The sequence below is a fragment of the Mauremys mutica genome, chromosome 11 (genome assembly GCF_020497125.1).
Source record: "Mauremys mutica isolate MM-2020 ecotype Southern chromosome 11, ASM2049712v1, whole genome shotgun sequence".
NCBI classification, from domain to species: Eukaryota; Metazoa; Chordata; order Testudines; family Geoemydidae; genus Mauremys; species Mauremys mutica.
In genome coordinates this window covers 22,324,771-22,344,810 of record NC_059082.1, presented here as the reverse complement: position 1 = coordinate 22,344,810, position 20,040 = coordinate 22,324,771, and the positions used below count along the sequence as shown (strand labels likewise).

The following is a 20,040-nucleotide window of genomic DNA, read 5'->3' as shown; positions in this document are numbered from 1 at the left end:
CTGTTTTCTGTACCAACAAGCTCTGTTTAAACTGTGTTCCCGTCATCTCATAGACTCATAGACTTTAAGGTCAGAAGGGACCATTATGATCATCTAGTCTGACCTCCTGCACAATACAGCCCACAGAATCTCACCCACCCACTCCTGTAACAAACCTCTAACCTATGTCTTAGTTATTGAAGTCCTCAAATCGTGGTTTAAAGACCTCAAGGTGCAGAGAATCCTCCAGCAAGTGACCAGTGCCCCATGCTGCAGAGGAAGGCAACAAACCTCCAGGACCTCTGCCAATCTGCCCTGGAAGAAAATTCCTTCCCGACCCCAAATATGGTGATCAGTTAAACCCTGAGCATGTGGGCAAGACTCACCAGCCAGCACCCAAGAAAGAATTCTCTGTAGTAACTCAGATCTCATCCCAGACCATTGGGCATATTTACCTGCAAACCTTCTGTTTTCCTGTCTGGCTGAGAGTCACATCTGACTGCGGAGTTGGGGTGCAGGGACCTCTGGTTGCCCCAGGACCCGCCTGGGCAGACTGTGGAAAGTGCATGATGTGGAAGGGCAAGCTGAATGCTCTGAGGTCAGACCCAGGAAGGTGTAAGCTTCTTGCCCTGGAGACAGTATGCTCCGAGAGAGGAGGCTCCCCCAGAGTCCTGACTGGCTTTGTATGGAGTTGTTCCAAAGCATCACAGCATCCCCTTCCACACCATGCGCTTCCCAGAAGTCCGCACAGGCACTGACACTCCCTCCTCTGGCCTTTGCCTCTTTTCCAGGCATTAGGAGGCCACCCGATCTCTCTGTTTTCCAACACCTTCAGTTGGCATCTTGCAGGGGAAACTGATTTGGGAGAAATGAAGTAAAAGCTGCCCAAACGGAGCTTGAATTTTGAGGTGTTCAAATCTGGAAGGCAGGTGCTGGGGGTGGGAGAGGGCTGTGGGCTCCATGGGGGAGCATGGCAGCAACTGTCTGGAGCTGCACGGAGCCAGACACGCTGGTCTGAGTGGCACAGTAAGCAGTTTGGGGGTTGGAGAAGGGGTAGGAGGTTCCGGGGGGCAGTCAAGGAACAAGGAGCAGGGGGGGTTGGATGGGGCAGAGGTTCGGAGGGGCAGTCAGAGGACAGGCAGCAATTGGATAGGCATGGGAGTCCAGGGGGTTTATCAGGGGACAGGTAGGGGGTGGGGTCCTGGGGGGAAGTTGGGTGGAGTCTCAGGAGGGGGCTGTTGGGGATAAGGAGAAGGGAGGCTTAGATAGGGGCTGGGGTCCCAAGGGGCAGTTAGGGGCAGGGGTCTCGGGAGGGGGCAATCAGCGGCCAGGGGCTGGGATTCAAAGGGCTCTGGGCTGCTGGCAACCGCAGGGAGCCCTGAGTCCTTTAAATCCCAGCCGCGGCCAGGAGTCAGAGGGCTCTGCGCTGCCCGCAGGCTTTGCTACTCCAGGTCCTGGTTGACCTCCCGGCACCGGGCCGGTCGTAGGTCCCGGTTGCGTTCTCGGCACCGGAGTTCTTTGCGGCACTGGTCCCCCGTGCGGAAGAGCACCAGATCGGTGGGGACATCGGCCCAAGGCCTCTCTGCTCCTCCATGGCCTTCCAGGCATCCGTCGGTTTCATCCCAAGCGGGAAGTTACTACTCCCAGGACCACAAAGCGGATGTGCCGGAGGGCCTGTTTCAGGAAGCCCATCCCCAAGCGCAAGGTGCTCAGCAGTGGCCCTTTTGGACACCATGGGCATACCATCAGGCCCAAGGTGCTCCTCTGGTTCCATCACGTGCCGCCTCTTCCGAGCATCGGGCCCCAGAGGCCACGGTTAGTCGTCCTCCACCAGCTGGCACGGACGACCAGTTGGCTCAAGCATCCACCTCACCGGCACACCTCGAGCAGGAGCCTCAGCAGGACCAGGAGCAGATGCAGGATGCCCTTGCCCCCGGCGTCTCGTCCTCCTCTTCGCCAGATGAGGCAGTGGCTGGCTCATTGTCCTCGAGCCCGCCTCCAATAGACCTTTCGGCGCACCAGGACCTCCTCAGGAGAATTGCCCTGAATATAAATTTACAGGTGGAGGAGGTCCCAGAGGTCGAGGATCCTGTCGTCAGCATCCTTGCGGTTGACGCGCCCACCAGAGTGGCTCTGCCATTTATTAAAACTATTCAAGCCAAGGCAGACACATTGTCACTGGGGGAGCGGTGCCGGTGCCGGGAGCGGTGCCGGGACCGCGAGCGGTGCCGTGGATAGTAGGACGGCGACCGGGATGAAGAACGGTGCCGCGAGTCCGACCGGTGCCGCGCCATGGAGCAGTGCCGGGACTGCAAGCGGCATGAAGAGCGGGAACGGCGCCTGGACCTGGAGCGTCTGCGGGACCGCGATCGAGAGTGGTGCCGGTCAGGGGTGCTGACAGAAGCTGGATGAATCAGGGCCGGCTTCCCAATTGACTGGATCACCCGCACCGGCGGTGGTGGCGGTGCCGGGTCTGACAGCGCGATCAGGTCCTTCGCTACTTCACATACCTCCGGCGTGGATGGTATGACCAGCTCAACCACGGTGGGTGCCGGGGAGACAGGTGCCGGAGTCGACGGCCCTTGGCGGACCGGAGTCAACGGCGCCGGCTTAGCAGGTGCCGCGGCGGGAGCGGGCGCCGGGCGGTGCAGCTGAGCCGTGCCCTCGTGCCGCACGTCGGGCGGTGCTGGAGTGGCAGGGGTCTTAGCCTTTTTTGCTCTTGGAGAGAGCGAGCGCCTCAGGCTTGTCTTGGGAGCCAGGGACGTCCGGTGCCAGGAAGGATTGGGCGTACCGGAGCGGCCCGGTGCCGAAGAGGAACTTCTCGAGTCCGATGAGGCCGCACTCGGTGCCGAGGATGAAGGGGTAAGAGCCGCCTCCATAAGGAGCTGTTTAAGCCTAATGTCCCGCTCCTTTTTAGTGCGAGGTTTAAACGACTTGCAAATCGAGCACTTAGCAGATAAGTGCGACTCGCCGAGGCACTTCAAACAGGAGTCGTGCGGCTCTCCTGTAGGCATCGGCCGATGGCAAGCCGAGCACGGCTTGAATCCCGGGGAGCTGGGCATGTGCTCCAGTCCCAGTGTGGGGAGGGCCTAAGCCCCGAACCCGACTAAACCTACTAAATACTAACTTACCAACTAAGAATTAAGTACACTTATCTAAACTTTAACTAAATCTACAACTATATACAGAAAGAGAAGGAGAACTGCGAGAATGCTAGGGAGGTGGAGGTCAGCTAAGCCGCACTCCACTGTTCCAACGACCGACACGGTTTAAGAGGAGGGAATGTCAGAGAGGAAGGAATAAGATGGTTTTGTCTCTCTCAGGATGAAATTCACTCTAGCAGAGGACCTGCTGAAGATCCTCTATGCCTCCTGTGCCTCATTTGAGCCCCTTAGGGTAACCTGCAATAATAGTGGGGGAGGAATAGAAAAGTAGAGAAATTTTTGTGAAAACAAAATCTGTTTTTATAAATTAAAATGTGCCTGGCTGGTCTGATTAAAAAAAAAAATACAAAAATTAAGAGGTCAGAGAGTGAGAACTACTGCACGCACCCTTTACTTGCAGCCGCAGGTTTCTTCCTTACTCTTCAGCACTTGCTGAGGCAGCAGGGAACAGTTTTTAAAGCTGTTCTAACATTGTTAGGCCCAGGCCAATCCATCTGGCTTAAGTGCTAGAAGCAGTTTTGGGTGTGAACCAGATAAAGGCCTTGTGTAGACGGAGCCTTTGTGAGAATATTTCCAACAAACCTCTTCTAGCTAAAACCAGTAATCATGTCTGTTCACATGTACACTGCACATAAAGCAGCTTAATTTTTTTTTCAGGTAATGAGCAAATACTTCAAGATGATTTAGTGTATTATTCAGTTACTTCAAGGATAAGACCTCTGTGTCTTAGGAAACTATGATCTAACTAGAGGACCGCTGCCAAGAGAGCTTTGGGGATATTTTTTCTTCATACACGCACACTAACACAAGCACTTTTAAAAAGACATCTGCACATCAGCCCATGAGGGCTATGAAAACCATTTATTTGACTATCTGGGAACATTCCATTTTTTAAAGTCACATGATGAAATGTGACAGACTTTCGTTATTTGGAAACCACGGGATACTTCAGTATTTAATAAACAACATTATATAAAAAAGGCAGATTATACAAATGGTTAGTATTTGAACACCACTGAAATAGTTATTTATCTTTATCAAACTATTTTGTTTGCTTCCTACTGTTGCATTTAGGAACAGTTGTAACCCAAATTTTCCAGGCTACAGAATATACTTCAACTTCCCAAGCCTTCTAATCTCATTTTATGTACTATGATTCTATGCATGATGGCAACTAGCCTAGGTTTCAACAGACATGCTATACTTCCTCTGGCTTTTAAAAAATACAGTAGTGTATTGATCAGTACTCACATGTGTCCACCATATTAAAGCAGTTTATACCATTGTTACCGTTTGTGCACTCATTAAGGGCCAATTCTGAAAGGCGCCGAACACCATCAACTCATTGAAGTTAGTGGTAATTGACAATAAACTGCACTTCAAGAAGACTGGGCTCCAAATCAATTTCATTGTATACTAATCCTGGGACCAAAGCATCTGTTGGGAACTGAGGACAACTGAAGAGTATTTACTCTCTGCCCTAACGAGTCCTTGCAGAACAAATAAAAATAAGGGCAATAACACTGAACATATCTTCACGCCCTTCAAGACTAAATATTTCATCAAATCAACATTCAAGATTGTATCCACCATTTTCCTTTATTTCCATAATGGAGAAAAGCTTTGGCTTGTCAACCCTCTCTTGTACTCATCTTTTGAACACAAATGAATGCCAGCTTCGTAAAATACAGGTGACAAATCTCTTCCTGACAGAGCCATGGGGCATTCAGAAACAATATTTACTACTTATTCTTCATTAGAATAAAATTCTGAAAGGCACTTATGTAGTTTTCAATTCACAACTACATAAACCCATTTTCTCATTCTAGCTTTCATGTAAAGGTGTCTTGCTGTACAACAGCAGTTAACCAAGTGTCAGTTTGTTAAACTTTCACCTCCTCTTCAACTCAAAGCACCTTTAGGCATGTAACTTCACCACACCTCACACCACCACTGTCCCCCACCATCCCCCTTTAATCTCTCTATCATTTCACATAATAATTCCCTAAAATTTCCTTTAAAGCCCAGCCATTTGTCTGAAAAACAAAATTGGGTATAATTGCAATTGATTTTCCTGCAGAATAATTCTTGATGCTAAAAAGGCCAACAGTAAATTTAAATCAGCTTAAGCCAAGTGACCGGGGTCAATCCAGATAAATAATACATACCGTTAGAGTTTTTAGTCCAACCTATTTACTGTTATGTTAAAGCAGAAACAATGTTTTATGACCAGCCAATCCATGAGGTGAAGAAGCCATAGTAAGAATGCAGTGTGCAGGGAGGTGATGGGAAGGAAGGACTAGAAAAGTGTAAAGGTTTGAGTTGCAAAGCCTAGTTTACTTAATATTTAGTTAATATTTTGTAAGACCACAGCACCTTCCACATGATGATTTCAAAGGGAATACAAGCATTAATAAATTAATCTTCACATCACCCCAGGAGGTAAGCAAGTGTCACATTTCACAGTTAGGGAAGCAGGCAATGAGAAGTTAAGTGACTTGCCCAAAAGACACACTGGTTTCACAGCCAGGAACAAAACCCTGATCTCCTCACTCCCAGCCTTGTGCTTGTGCCAAAAGACCCTTTTTGCAGGGAGACACAGACCCGAGACACACAGCTACTTGTTCTGAAGTTACTGCAGCTTTTTAAAGTGACACTTCATGGAAGAAAAATGTGTTACATCTATCTTTTGCCTGAAGTATTTCTTCAGGCAACAATGGCTTATTGTACGTTTCAAAACTTAATCAGAACAGTATGTGACTTTCAAGTTCTTAAAACTGGTTGAAAACAAAGTTGGTTTTTTAGAAGGGGTGGGTGTTTGATAGTATGCTTTTAGAAACAAAGCAAGCACTGGAAAGAGTATACTGTACTCATTTTACATATGATTTGTTATGCTTCACACTTCTATAGTCCTGTTTCTCCCATTACCTCAAAGTGCTTTACAATACGGTTTCAAGCTAATCTAGTTTCACAAGACAGTGAGGTAGCTAAAGGTCCTAAGATGTAGAGGAATCATGACGCTAGTGACATGTAACAACCCAAGGGTTAATCATGCAGTTGTGTAACAGTGCACGTCAACCCTAAATTATTTCAGACACAAGTGAAGGAGGACACCATGTTCATATTCAATTCAAACAGCAGGGGAATTTAGGCAGGAAAAGTGCAAGTTATCAGACTCTGTGCATGGCCAGGCCACTGTATTTAACATCTCCCATCATGTACTACTCGAATAATCTCAAGTGCTCAGGACCACCACAGAAGCCCCTAACGTCATGCTGAACATCAGCTCAGAACTGACTCAAGATTGGTTCACCAATACCATTTCACTGAGTGGACACATGTTCCCTGCCCAGTCCTGCTTAGCCTACGAGATCAACTAGGATTACAGCACAAGGTGGGATCATTAAAATAAGCATCCCATAGAAAATAGGCTTTTTGTAAAGCTTCCTATGATCAAGATAGCTTATTGGAAAAGGTAAAGGAGATTTATATAAAATAGGATAGATGTAGTTTGTATTTTTTGGAGGAGAGAGAACTGGGTAGACTTCCCACCTAATTAAGTAAAAATGAAAAGAGTTAGACGTAAGACTCAGACTATTCTATTGCATTTGGTAGTAAAGTCTCTGTCCCAACAAAATAGCACATAAGGGAAGCAGAAGCAGCCCAGATCAGAATTTATTCTAGCTAGTTTAGATGCCTGGTAAAAATATAAGCTTGAACTCACATTAGACAAGAATGGTTTGCCACAAGATGAGTGGGAAACACTGTCAAGCTAAGTTAACTCAACCCCGAAACAAGATTCCCATTCCTCACCACCCCACATCTCATTTCCATCTATTTAGTTCACTGAAACTTTAAGTTTGTTTGTAATTCTGAGGGCTTGTCTACACTTACAGTACACACAGTGAAGACAGGAGAGCTGTCTACACCGGGGATTAGGCTGATACAACTACGTGGCTCAGGGATATGGATTTTTCCATCCCCCAAGCAATGTAGTTATACTGACATAAATTAGGAGGCCAAGCCTGAGGGCTTGTCTACACTGGCAATTAACAGCACTGCAACTTTCTCGCTCAGGGGGGTGAAAAGACACCCCCCTGAGCGCAGCAAGTTGCAGCACTGTAAAGCACCAGTGTAAACAGTGTCCTAGCGCTGGGAGCCACACCTAATTTTTTTAGAGCACTGGGAGAGCTCTCTCCCAGAGCTGCGCCGCGACCACACAAGGCATGTTAAAGCACTACCGTGGCATCACTTTGGCATTGCCAGTGTAGACTAGTCCTGAGATACCTAGGGATGAAAAGCACTAAGAGCAAGTGTGAAGTACTATGCTGTTCATGTGTCTATTGTTTGTAGCTAGGTCAGAGTTATTCATTCAGAAATGCAGTCACTACCTCCCATTCATGGCCTTTTTGGCATCTATCATAGAAGAGATAGTACTAAAACCAATACAAATCATGGCATGACACTAAAACAATCAAATTATTTCCCTGGGTAAAAGGTAAATGAATGAATTGGACTGAACTGTATTAGTGGAGCTTAGAACAAAAAGCTATGAATAAATTAAAAGCACGCTCAGGCTCTGTGTAGGCCCATCCTCTATCACACAATTTTTATATTGAATGTCATTTCTCTACCTTCTCCTGAACTACTGAGATAATTTAAAATTTTTATTTTTATTTCTGAAACAAGAAGCACCTGACACTATAGACATGTCTTACAAATACTTACAAAAAAGTCAAAAGCAGCAACTCCCAGCATACAAAATAATCCAGACGCAAAAATAAACTAAATTCCCTACTTTCCCTAACAATTGCCCACACAAGAATAAAACGTTCAGACTAAGCACAGAATGTCAAGGCACAAGATGTTAGAGAATAGTGATGTAAATCAAACAATCAAAGTGAGTCCTGGAAAGTTATAATGGAAATTCCTCAGAATGATGAATACGTGCTGAAGTTCTCTGATCAGGTTTTATTGTTAAAGAGAGGAACTTTAGAAAGTGAAAGGAAGTTTATATTCAACCCAAACGTACAGTAAATCCTTTTTTCCTAAACCCAGGAGTCTCAAATACTGAATACCTTAACTGACTTTTTTCTATGATTCTACACCACACAGGATGTAACCTTATGCAATATAATGGGTCAAACTTAGTGTAGGGCTAGAGTACCCCGAGGGGCTTGATTTTTTAGAGGTTTCAGAACTTTCTGAAGATCAGGTCCCCTTAAAGTCTCAGGCTATGCACCCAAAAATTGAAGTATCCAAAGTCAGCCAACTTTTTGCAAATCTTAATCTAATTGTGGCAGCAAGCTAAGGTTGAGTTTTGGCAGTCAGCATCATTCTCCCATGCAAGAAAAAAAAACCAACTAAATCCAATGAAAGGTGATGGGGCGGGGGGGAGGGGCAGCTATCATAAAACCAGAGGAGGGTGGCTGGCTGGAGAAAGGAGTAACAAAGAATTATGCTGTCTAAAATGTGCATGAAAGTCCTCACTACTATACACTGCAAACATTGTGCTTTATAGCTCTGATGTGAAGAGTGCCTAGTTTCACTTTTTACAATATTTTTAATATATTCTTTCCATTTATTCCTTTTTTAAATTAAACGTACCTTTTCCTTTAGTGTTGAAGAAAAAAAGATAGGGAAGGTTATTAAATAAGAACCCTCTTTTTAGGAGAGAAGGAATCTTTAATGGCTATGCTGGCATGACACTGCTATATCTGAACAGCTTGTTGCCATTAGTAATACTTCACTACATAAAGGAAGTGACATTTGATCTTTATTCACTATGATTTATACTACAGCTGGATCCTTCTATTTTCCAGAATTAATGACCATGGCTTTGGTCTACAAAGCTGATAACAAGAAAGCCAGAGGACCTTTAGAAGGCATTCGTCTAGCTGAGTGAAACCATATTAAAAACATCTTCTTCTCCAGGCCGGCAAGAGCTGGCAAATCTGAGATGGCAGAGTTATCAGGCTGGGTGGTAAGTGGAGTAAAGAGAATCAAGCATTACTTTTATTACTTTCTTAGATCCTTCCAGCCAATCTAAGGGCTGCTTCCACGAGGTCCAAAGGGAGCCATGTCTAACCTTTCTTGGCTAGACTAGAAACAAGGCCTTTAAGATGAGGAAACCCAGAGGACTTCTCTCACAGTCACCTTTTACCCTTAAGCTGTTTACACTATATGCTGGAAAATCCAACCAAGATTAGAAACACAGAACAAGATAGGTTAAATAGCATATTAAAGAGCGAAATACAAGCCAGGAGAAGCAGAAAAGGTTGTGGTCGTTATAGTTGCAAGTATTATATATGAAAATATTCACCCAAACTTCTGCATCTAATTGCTATGCACAATCAATAATTGCATATGCAAATTAAGCTGGCTAATGTACACAAAAGTCTGAAAATCCAGAACCAGGTGTTCTTTCATCATTAGATAAGCTAGAATCTAGTGTTTTGAACCAATGAGTACAAGGTACAGTTGAAAAGCAGAGCCTGAAGATGCCAAATAGTAAGAAAACAGGAACCTTTTTTCCCCAAAAAATGAAAATATTGAATTCATTGAAGTCCATTGATTCCTTCCAACATAATCATAATTTATAGTGGAGTGAATGAGGACAGATTGAAAAGCTCAATTTTAAATCTGGGTCAGGGAAGAAACTGTTCCATAAGGACAGAACCACAGAGCTGTTAAGATTTTGATTATTTCAGTTCCAGAGGCTTTATGAGTTAGTAGCATTTCTGAATATACTTTCACATTAGCCATTTTGTTTTTTCTACACTTACATTTGTTTGACAATAGTGATTTGTAGCCAAGCTTTAGAAGTGTCAAACACTAGAAGACTTACTTTGATTCTAAATCATACTCCAGGACAAGGACATTTGGACATTTTCTTAAATTATTGGGAAGCAGAGTTGATGTATAGTGAAATTTTCTTCACTATCTCCGAGTGCTATATCCTATTTGAGCTGTACACACATAATTATGCCAATAGGAATTGTTAGATAACAGAATCAACTCTGAGCATGTGTATGCATATATATATATAATCATATACACTCTTATTATACACACTCCAGATACGTGTTTCCATCTTCAATATTTTTTGGGGGGTGAAAACATGTCTTCTGTGTTGTGTCTTTTTTAAAGCATTGCCAATAAAATTCCAACCCAACACACTTTCCTAAAATGCAGCGTAACAGCAAGCACTAAACATATTTTTAAACCAGAAACCTGAATCACTAATAAAGCACAAATGAGACATGAAGCTTCTCATAATATAATTTCATGGGTAACATTTAAATTTGCTCTGGGCCATTTTTCTGCTAGGAATCCTACCACCTCATCTGGGGTTGGCAGGCAATAATGCCTTTTGCTGTACTGGGCCCCAAGCTGTAGAAAAGCTTTGCCGTTTAAATCAGTCACAGCCATCCCTCATTTTTATTACTATCCAATCTCTTCAGTGCCAGGTGGCTTTTAATAAAACCACTACTGGCCCTCCTATTTATAGCCTCTTCTCCTCTTTCCCACCACAATGTTGGACCCCTCTACTTCTTCTCCAGTTTTATAAGGGTGGCTTTATTTGTAATATATACCGTTTGTTTTATACTGTACAACACATGTACACTTTGAAACCACTATAAAACAATAACTAATGAGAATGACACCCTTCTGAGGTTGGTAAGCATTCCTGTTTTAGAGATAGGGGAAGCAGAGAGCAGTTCCCAACAGATCAGTGGGAGACCTAGAACCTGAATTCAGGACTTCCTGGTTCCTGATACTGGGCTTAGTCCACTAGATCATGTTATTTCAATGGAATTTTCTTGATATATTTTAATGTAATATCAAATTATTAATGGAATCATCCATAAGCAATTCTCTGGAGCACTGGTAGTGCAAACTACAGGAGCATTTCCAACTACTGACAGGGAGAATGACACTTCTAATGAACTGGCTGAGGGGAGTTGCTGGCTATGCCACCCAAAGAGGGATGTCAAAACAGCCCATGCATCACACCAGTAAAGTGCATTCCTGAATGAGTATCAACAGGCTGGCTAAGGACATTATTACCTTTCTTTTCCCCTGTAAAAGGAACAAAATCCTCCCTGTCTTCCTGTTCCAGTGCTTCCTTCTCCAAATAAGCAAGGAGTTTCTGTCTGTCAAAAGTGCCCGAGGCCTTTTTAGCAGTCTGGTCTTTCTGTCGGAAGCCTGCTGGCAAAAGTGCATTCTACAAAACAAAAGAAAGAATTATGACCAAGCTTAAAAAGTCCTGGTATACAAGTTGTCAGCTTCAATTCTGTCTTTTTGAAAATTAAATTCATTCTATTCTACTTTTCAGAAAACCTTGAACCTCCCTCCAATATTTTTTTGGAGGCCAGGTCTACATACAATGGATTACGTATTGTGCATTATTAGTGTTTTAAAAAACAAAGTTAAGCTTGAGGAGTACCAGAGCTTCTAGACTCACACAGTAGTTATTTCACATTTCCTTTTCAATATGAATGCCCACTTCACTTGCATGGGCAGGAGTGAATAAAAACCACTCACCCCATTTGCACATTGGATGCTCAGTCAGGAGGCTATCTACACCTTTCCAAATTCACAAGACAACTGTTTATTCTAGCCAACTCAGTCAGCAACCAATAACATGGGGAAGCACTTTTGTACAGGAGACCTGATCTTACTCAAGGCCTTCTGCAACTGCTGGTATAATGTGAATTAAAGGAGAAAGTCATAGAAAAAATGGAGGAAGAAATGTGGATAGAAAGGAGGGAGCAGTATATAAGAAAGGGGGGAGATTTCTGATGGTCTTTTTAAAAAAAGTGTATTTTGACAGTTTTCACACAGTTAAAAATTATGCATGTCACCAACATGAGAAGTAAGAAACCATACATAACTAATGGTATCCCACAAGAATACTCTGCTACAGATCAAGTTATTCAGCACTGAATAATGTATTACAATATGACTGACAATGTCACAAGTCTATAGAGATTATATCAAATTTAAGCCTAAACTGACAGCTGGGACTAGAACCCAAATCTAGCTAAAGAACAGGGAGGCAGAAGTAGTCCACCCCTTCCCCTCGTCATACTACATCCGTACATACAACAGAGAAGGCCACCAGGGGTACAAAAGGACGGTGATCAATACATGTTGGAAACAGGATAATAAAGCTAGAAACATTTTCAAACAAAAAATTTCCTTCAGGAACAGCACCAACTGTAATTTTCCCTTTCTCTAATTATAAATCATTCCCAAAAAGGTCTTCATGGTTATTTCACTTTACACTGGTTGTTTTCATGTTGCAAACAGGAAATAAACAGCTTTGAGATAAAGAGTCTTTTTTTTTTTGTATTGTTTCTTTAGCAGATTAGAATACCTGTTCTGTGCATATAAAACGAATTAAAGAAAGCTACACGACTTTGTAAGCATAGTTTCTAAACCAGTGCCACCAAAATTGCCCAATTCCCACCTCAGGGTCAAGGTCATCCAGAACAGTTTCCAGTTGTTTCAGTTCTTCTTCTGATAGCTTGCCAAGAATTTCATCCTCATCAAGATCCTTGTACTTGTCCAAATCTTTTCGGAATGGAAGCGTCATGTCTTAATAGTACAAAATCACTAAGTTTTCAAACTTCCAATAGAGACTGATTTCTGTTCTTAAATGAAGCTCTAGAAAGAATAAAAAAGGAGCACAATTAAGGACATTTTCTCAAAATCACTGTTTTCAAGCTTCCAAGTGTACAAGTACATTTCCCCCGGGAAAGTCTTCCCCTCCATCACATGTACACATCAATTTTTGCTGTTCTACAGTAGCACATATCGTAAATGCCCTCTGGTTTTTATAAAATGTCCATCACCATGCTATCTAAGCACTGCTAGGCTCCTAGTAGCAATTTAAAAGACTCTCCAACTCCCCAGACCAAATCACTCTGCATCACAGAAAAGTCAAGTTTTGGCTTATAATGTTGATAGTGCCAATTTTACTTATTCAATTGATATCAATAGGACGCTCAAAGCTACAATATTGAAGGATTGGAAAAAAGCAAAAATAGTTATGACCAGTATTTCTCTAGTCTAAGCCCTCCTAGTGCCATTAGTTTTTTCAAGCAACTGACGTCAAAAGTGTTCCGTAGGTAGTTGAGAGTGATCTTTTATATTTTTCTTGTTCGAGGTCATATTTACAGCTTGATTAGAAGAGGCACAGTAAAGGAGACAAACTAATTAGGTAATAAACAAGGACATGAGTCAGCAATAATGGCAAAGGAAGTTAGCCATCTACTTCTGCTGAGTGAGTTATATACTGATAAGTAACATCTGACTGTCAAATTAAAGACAAACGCATAGTCAAAATGCTTAGCAACTTTTTCTCTTTAAGTTTCCTAAATAGCAGTAGACCGATGATCAAGAGATGCCTATTCAATTTTTACTTCCTAGATGCCTGCTGGAGGCCAAATATATAGAAAAATCAGGAATTAAGCATTCCCCAGGTCAGCCTTTTTCCTTCCTATAACTTGAAAGAGGCCAATTTACGCCCAGTGACTAACATTGCAATATCTCTCACTTCATTTTGACTCAAGTATGTGTTAGTTGTGAATTTAAAAAATCCCATGGACTGACTTAATACAATAAGCCCTAGCTCAAAATTAATGTAAAAGGTTTAAATAGAGCAAGTAGTTATAAAAAAGCATCTGCCCAGCACAACAGTTAAAATGTTCAGGAATATACTACCTAATCTGACAGCTGAACAAATTGCATACCACAGACTGAATTTATTCTCAATTTCATACTCTGAATACACGAGATTTTTTGAGCAAGCTACAGAACTTTCCGTTATAACTAGCGAGAGTTACTTACTACCTCATACAATAAGGAGCTATTGTTTCTTATGAAATATAAACATAAACCTTGGGTATGAGATACAGAACTCGTCTACATAACAAAGTTAGGTCAGCTTAACTACATCGCTCAGGACTGTGAAAATTTCATGCACTGAGCAATATAAAGCCAACATAATCCCTGGTGTAGACACTGCTAGGTTGGGTGGGAGCTACTGCCTTTTGCAGAGGTGGATTTACTACAGTGACAGAAGAACCTCTTACACCACTGTGGGCTTGTCTTCACTACAGAGCTAAATCGGTGCTGCAGACACGCTCAATTGATGGGAGAGCGCTCTCCCATAGATTTCTGTACTCCCCCTCAACAAGCGGCAGAAGCAATGTTGGTGGGAGAGCATCTCCCGCCGACATAGCGTAGTGTGGGCCCCGCGGTAAGTAGATCGAATTGCGTAGCTTAGATTGACTGGCAGCTGTAGTGTAGACCAGGCCTGTATCAAGCGTCTATATTACAGCAGTGCAGCAGCTATGTCAATGTAGCATTCTAAAGTAGACATACTCACACATTCTAGTGACCACTTTTTTTTAGTGCATTAAGGAATATAAAAGGGGACAGGCTTGTTTATTTCCCTCTCTTTAAAAAAAAAATTGAATGGCCTGGGATGTTGCTGTCTTTTGGCCAAATTCTTGGTTCACACTGTGTACACATATATATGCAAAACACCACAGCTGAAGGTGGAAGGAGAGAAGGACATTGTACTTGATTTTTTCCAAAAAAGTAAAGTCATGGAAATGTATCCCATAGTAGACTTTGGAAACAGGGCCAAGACCACTGGCCTGACTTGAACCCCACTACTACTTCCAGCAGGAATAATCTACAGAGAGGCTGTGCATGCAGCCAGAGTCAACCTGTCAATGTTGGTTTTATTTGTCCGATGCATGCACAAAGTGCCATTGCAGGTGCTTACATAACACACTGCATTCATTTTTTCATTTCTGCAATTATACTTGATTCCAGGCCACGTGATCTTTGGCAGGCCAAATATGTCAGTTTCCCCACACACATACCAAACAAAATTAAAAATAAATTAGAAAAAACAACCCTATCTCCTGGCTAGTCTACAGCTCTGTTTACTGAATTCCTTCATCTCATTTGTGTACAGTAAGGGAAGTGTCATGGTGATTATTTGTTCACTGAATATGTCACTGTTAGTCAGCATGCTGTTTTGCACTCAGAGACTGAGCAAACAGTGGGAATGTAGGCTAAGATTACTATGGCGCACACTTCATATACTTTATAGATCAGAGCTTCTCAACAATTTTCTTTCTGAGGACCCCACAACATGCTATAAAAGCTCCATGGCCCAGCTGTGCCACAACCGTTTTTCTCCATATAAAAGCCAGGGCCAGCATTAAGGGGTAGCAAGCAGAGCAATTGCCTGGGGTCCCATGCTCAGGCTTCACTTCAGCCCTGGATGGTAGGGCTCAGGGCCCCAGGCTGCAGTCCTGCGCTGCAGGGCTTTGGCTTTCTGCCCTGGTATGTAATGAGTCTAACCCCCTGAAACCTGCTCACAGCACACCATGGGACCCCAGACCCCTGGTTGAGAACCACTGTTATCTATAACAGTCAACAACAGTACTACAAGCAAGTTCTGTTAAGCCAGATTTTCTTTTCAATTGCTCTAACAAGAACGACAGTTTTTGATGTCTGCCAACCTAGAAGAGACTAAGGCCTGGTCTACACTAAGCGTTTAAACCGGTTTTAGGAGCGTAAAACCAATTTAACGCCACACCCGTCCACACTGAGAGGCCCTTTATATCGATATAAAGGGCTCTTTAAATCGATTTCTGTTCTCCTCCCTAACGAGAGGAGTAGCGCTAGTATCGGAATTACCATATCGGATTAGGGTTAGTGTGGCCGCAGATCGACGGTATTGGCCTCCGGGCGGTATCCCACAGTGCACCACTGACCGCTCTGGACAGCAATCTGAACTCGGATGCAGTGGCCAGGTAGACAGGAAAAGCCCCGCGAACTTTTGAATATTTCCTGTTTGCCCAGCGTGGAGCTCCGATCAGCACGGGTGGCGATGCAGTTAAAAATCAAAATAAAGAAAGAGCTCCAGCATGGACCATGCGGATGTGATTGCTGTAAGGGCAGGCAAATCTGTTCTATCAGCGCTCCATTACAGAAGACGAAATTCAAAATCATTTTTAAAAAATCTCCAGACAGACGCCATAGCAGGGACTCAGCGCACTGCTGCGTGACAAGCGTAACGGAAAGCCAAAGAATCAAATGGATGCTCATGGACTGGAGGACTCAAGCTATCCCACAGTTCCTGCAGTCTCCGAAAAGCATTTGCATTCTTGGCTGAGCTCCAAATGCTTCTAGGGTCAAACACAGTGTCCGCGGTGGGTCAGGGCATAGCTCAGCATTTTACGCACCCCCCCACCCACCCCCAGAAGTGAAAGGGAAAACAATCCTCTCTTGATTCTTTTACATGTCACCCTATCTTTACTGAATGCTGCAGATAGACGCGATGCTGCAGCCGTCATCACTAACATCCTCACTCCCCCCCCCCCCCCCGCCATGGGTGGCTGATGGTACAATATGACTGATATCCATCGTCATCATCAGCCTATTGGCACATGGGGCAGTGCAAAAGGACTGGTAACCATGCCGACTAGCATCAGTGAGGTCGATCAAGGGCGCCTGCTCCTAATTTTTCCTGGTAGATGGTGCAGTATGGCTGGTAACCGTCTTCATCATAGAAACAGGGGGCTGCAGCCCCCACCCTTCATGTGTAAAGAAAAGATTCAATTGCCCCTGGACTAGCAGCAGGATGCTGGGCTCCTCTCCTCCACACTGCTTAATGTCCTGTCTGGACTATCATAGCAGCTGGAGGCTGCCTTCCACTCATTTCTCACTAACAAGTCACTGTGTCTTATTCCTGCATTCTTTATTACTTCATCACACAAGTGGGGGGACAATGCTACGGTAGCCCAGGAAGGCTGGGGGAAGAACGGAATCAACAGGTGGGGTTGTTGCAGGAGCACCCCCTGTGAATAGCATACAGCTCATAATTTCTGCAGGATCTGACACAGAGCAGCTGTGCTCTCTGGTTCTATGATACAGTGGTTCTCTAGTACACTTGCCCATATTCTAGGCAGGACTGATTCTATTTTTAGATACCAAAAAGGAGGGATTGACTCAGGGAGTCATTCCCAATTTTTGCTTTTGCGCCCCTGGCTGATCTCAGCCAGGGGCACTTATGACAGCAGCAAATGGTGCAGTGCAAAAGGACTGGTAACCATGATCATCTTATTACCAATTTATGGTATGGTAGATGGTACAGTATGGCTGGTAACCATCTCTGCTGTCGTGCAAAAGCAAAAGCATGCTGCTGTGTAGCGCTGCTGAATCGCCTCTGTGAGCGGCATCTAGTACACATACGGTGACAGTCACAAAAGGCAAAACAGGCTCCATGATTGCCATGCTATGGCATCTGCCAGGGCAATCCAGAGAAAAAAGGCGCGAAATGCTTGTCTGCCGTTGCTTTCCCAGAGGAAGGAGTGACTGACGACATTTACCCAGAACCACCCGCAACAATGATTTTTACCCCATCAGGCACTGGGATCTCAACCCGGAAATTCCAAGGGGCGGGGGAGGCTGCGGGAACTATGGGATAGCTACGGAATAGCTACCCACAGTGCAACGCTCCAGAAATCGATGCTAGCCTTGGACTGTGGACGCACACCACCGATTTAATGTGTTTAGTGTGGCCGCGCACACTCGATTTTATACAATCTGTTTTGCTAAACCGGTTTATGTAAATTCGGAATAATCCCGTAGTGTAGACGTACCCTAACAAAGCGTACAGGTACATACTGCTTCAAATAGTTACAACTATTCCATTTTACTAAAGAAAACTATTACCAGTTGTAACACGGTTACTTCTGTGACTGCATGTTTGGTATTACTAGGACATCCAGAGGCTGAGCTACTATGACCAAACACAGGCTAAATTCTCAAGAGACTGCAAAAATGTCACAGAACTAGTGTCAGTAAAGTTAAATTAAGTGGCTTCTTCCAGATCTCCCACTAGCTTAAAAAAACAGCCTTGGTCCGACAGTTGGCTGAGGAGGGGAGTGTTAATATTCTGCAAAAACACTAAAGCGGATGGACTAGAAAGGGAAATAAGGTCCAGTACTCTTCAATATTTTCATTAATGACTTGAATGGAGTGAAGAGTATGCCTATAATAATCTGTAGATGACACCAAGCTGGGAGGGGTTGCAAGCACTTTCGAAGCCAGGATTAGAATTCAAAACAATCATCACAAACAGTGAACTGGTCTGAATTCAACAAGATGAAATTCAAAAAAGACAAGTGCAAAGTATAGTGGATCACAAATTGGGTATGAGTCACCCATGTGACGCAGCTGCAAAAAAGGCTAATGTTCTAGGGCAGTGCTTCTGAAAGCCGGGCCGCCGCTTGTGTAGGGAAAGCCCCGGCGGGCCAAGCTGGTTTGTTTACCTGCTGCGTCTGCAGGTTCGGCCGATCACAGCTCCCACTGGCCACAGTTCGCTGCTCCAGGCCAATGGGGGCTGCAGGAAGTGGCGCGGGCCAAGGGATGTGCTGGTCACCCTTCCTGCAGCCCCCATTGGCCTGGAGCGGCAAACTGCAGCCAGTAAGAACCATGATCAGCTGAACCTGCAGACACGGCAGGTAAACAAACCGGCCCGCCAGGGGCTTTCCCTGATCTAGCAGCGGACCGGCTTTGAGAACCACTGTTCTAGGGTGTATTAATAGGAGTGCTGGATGTAAGACACAGGAGGTAACTGTTCCATTCGACTTGGCACTGGTAAGGTACCAGCTGGAATACTGTACACAATTCTGGGCGCCAAACTTTAGAAAAGGTGTGAACAAACAGGAGAGCAGCAACAATAATAAAGGGTTTAGAAATTCTGACCTATGAGGAAAGGTTAAAAAAACTGGGAATGTTTAGTCCTGACAAAAGATGACTGGGGAACGGGGGGTGGAGAGAACCTGATAACAGTCTTCAAATGCATTAAGGCAGGGGTGGGCAAACTACAGCCCATGAACCACATCCGGCCCATTAGACCATTTAATCCACCCCTCAGCTCCCGGTGGGGAGTGGGATTGGGGGGTTGCCCCACTCCAGCATCCCCAGCCCCACCCCAGAGCCCACACCTCCAACTGGAGCCCTCACACCCCCTCCCCCATACCCCAATATGATCCCTCTCCCCGCCCTCTGAACCCATACCCCAGACCTGATCCCTCTCCCCGTCCTCTGAACCCCTTGGTCCCAGCCTGGAGCCCTCTCCTGTACCCCAGCCCCACCCCAGAGCCCTCACACACACACACAGGGCCAGCTCCAGGCACCAGCCCAGCAAGCAGGTGCTTGAGGCAGCCAACGGAGAGGGGCAGCACGTCTGGGTCTTTGGCGGAAATTCGGCTGCAGGTCCCTCACTCCCTCTCGGAGCAAAGGACCAGCCGCCAAATTGCCGCCGAAGACTGAAGCAGCAGCGGTAGAGCTGCAGATTGCAACTTTTTTTTTTGGCATTGTTTGGGGCAGCAAAAACCCTGGAGCCAGCCCTGCACACACACACCCCACACCACCCCAACCCGGAGCCCCCTCCTGCACCCTGAACTCATTTCTGGCCCCACCCCAGAACCTGCACCTCCAGTCAGAGCCCGCACCCCTACTCCCAATTTTGTGAGCATTCATATTTCCATATCCCGATGTGGCCCTTAGGCCAAAAAGTTTGCCCACCCCTGCATTAAGGGCTGTTCTAAAGAGGACTGTGATCAATTGTTTTCCATGTCCACAGAAGGTAGGTCAAGAAATAATGGACTTAATCTACCACAAAAGAGATTTAGGTTATATATTAGGAAAAAACGTCTAACTATAAGGGTAGTTAAACTCTGCAGTACACTTCCAATGGAGGTTGTGGAATGTTTTTAAGAGCTGGATGGACAAACACCTGTCAGGGATGATGTAAGTTTACTTGGTCCTGCCTCAGAGCAGGGGGATGGACTTG

General features: G+C 44.6%; 1 protein-coding gene across 1 annotated transcript in view; it reads right to left on the bottom strand.

The window, feature by feature from the left end:
- The window catches only part of LOC123344485 (tropomodulin-3-like), a 54,106-nt gene that overhangs the window by 25,571 nt on the left and 8,495 nt on the right, over positions 1-20,040 (bottom strand). Inside the window, exons 2-3 of the mRNA XM_044980762.1 lie at positions 12,619-12,815; positions 11,214-11,370 (exon numbers count right to left, since the gene is read on the bottom strand). Coding sequence (XP_044836697.1) covers positions 11,214-11,370; positions 12,619-12,744 — 283 coding nt within the window. The 5' untranslated portion in view covers positions 12,745-12,815. The remainder of the gene's footprint in view (positions 1-11,213; positions 11,371-12,618; positions 12,816-20,040) is intronic.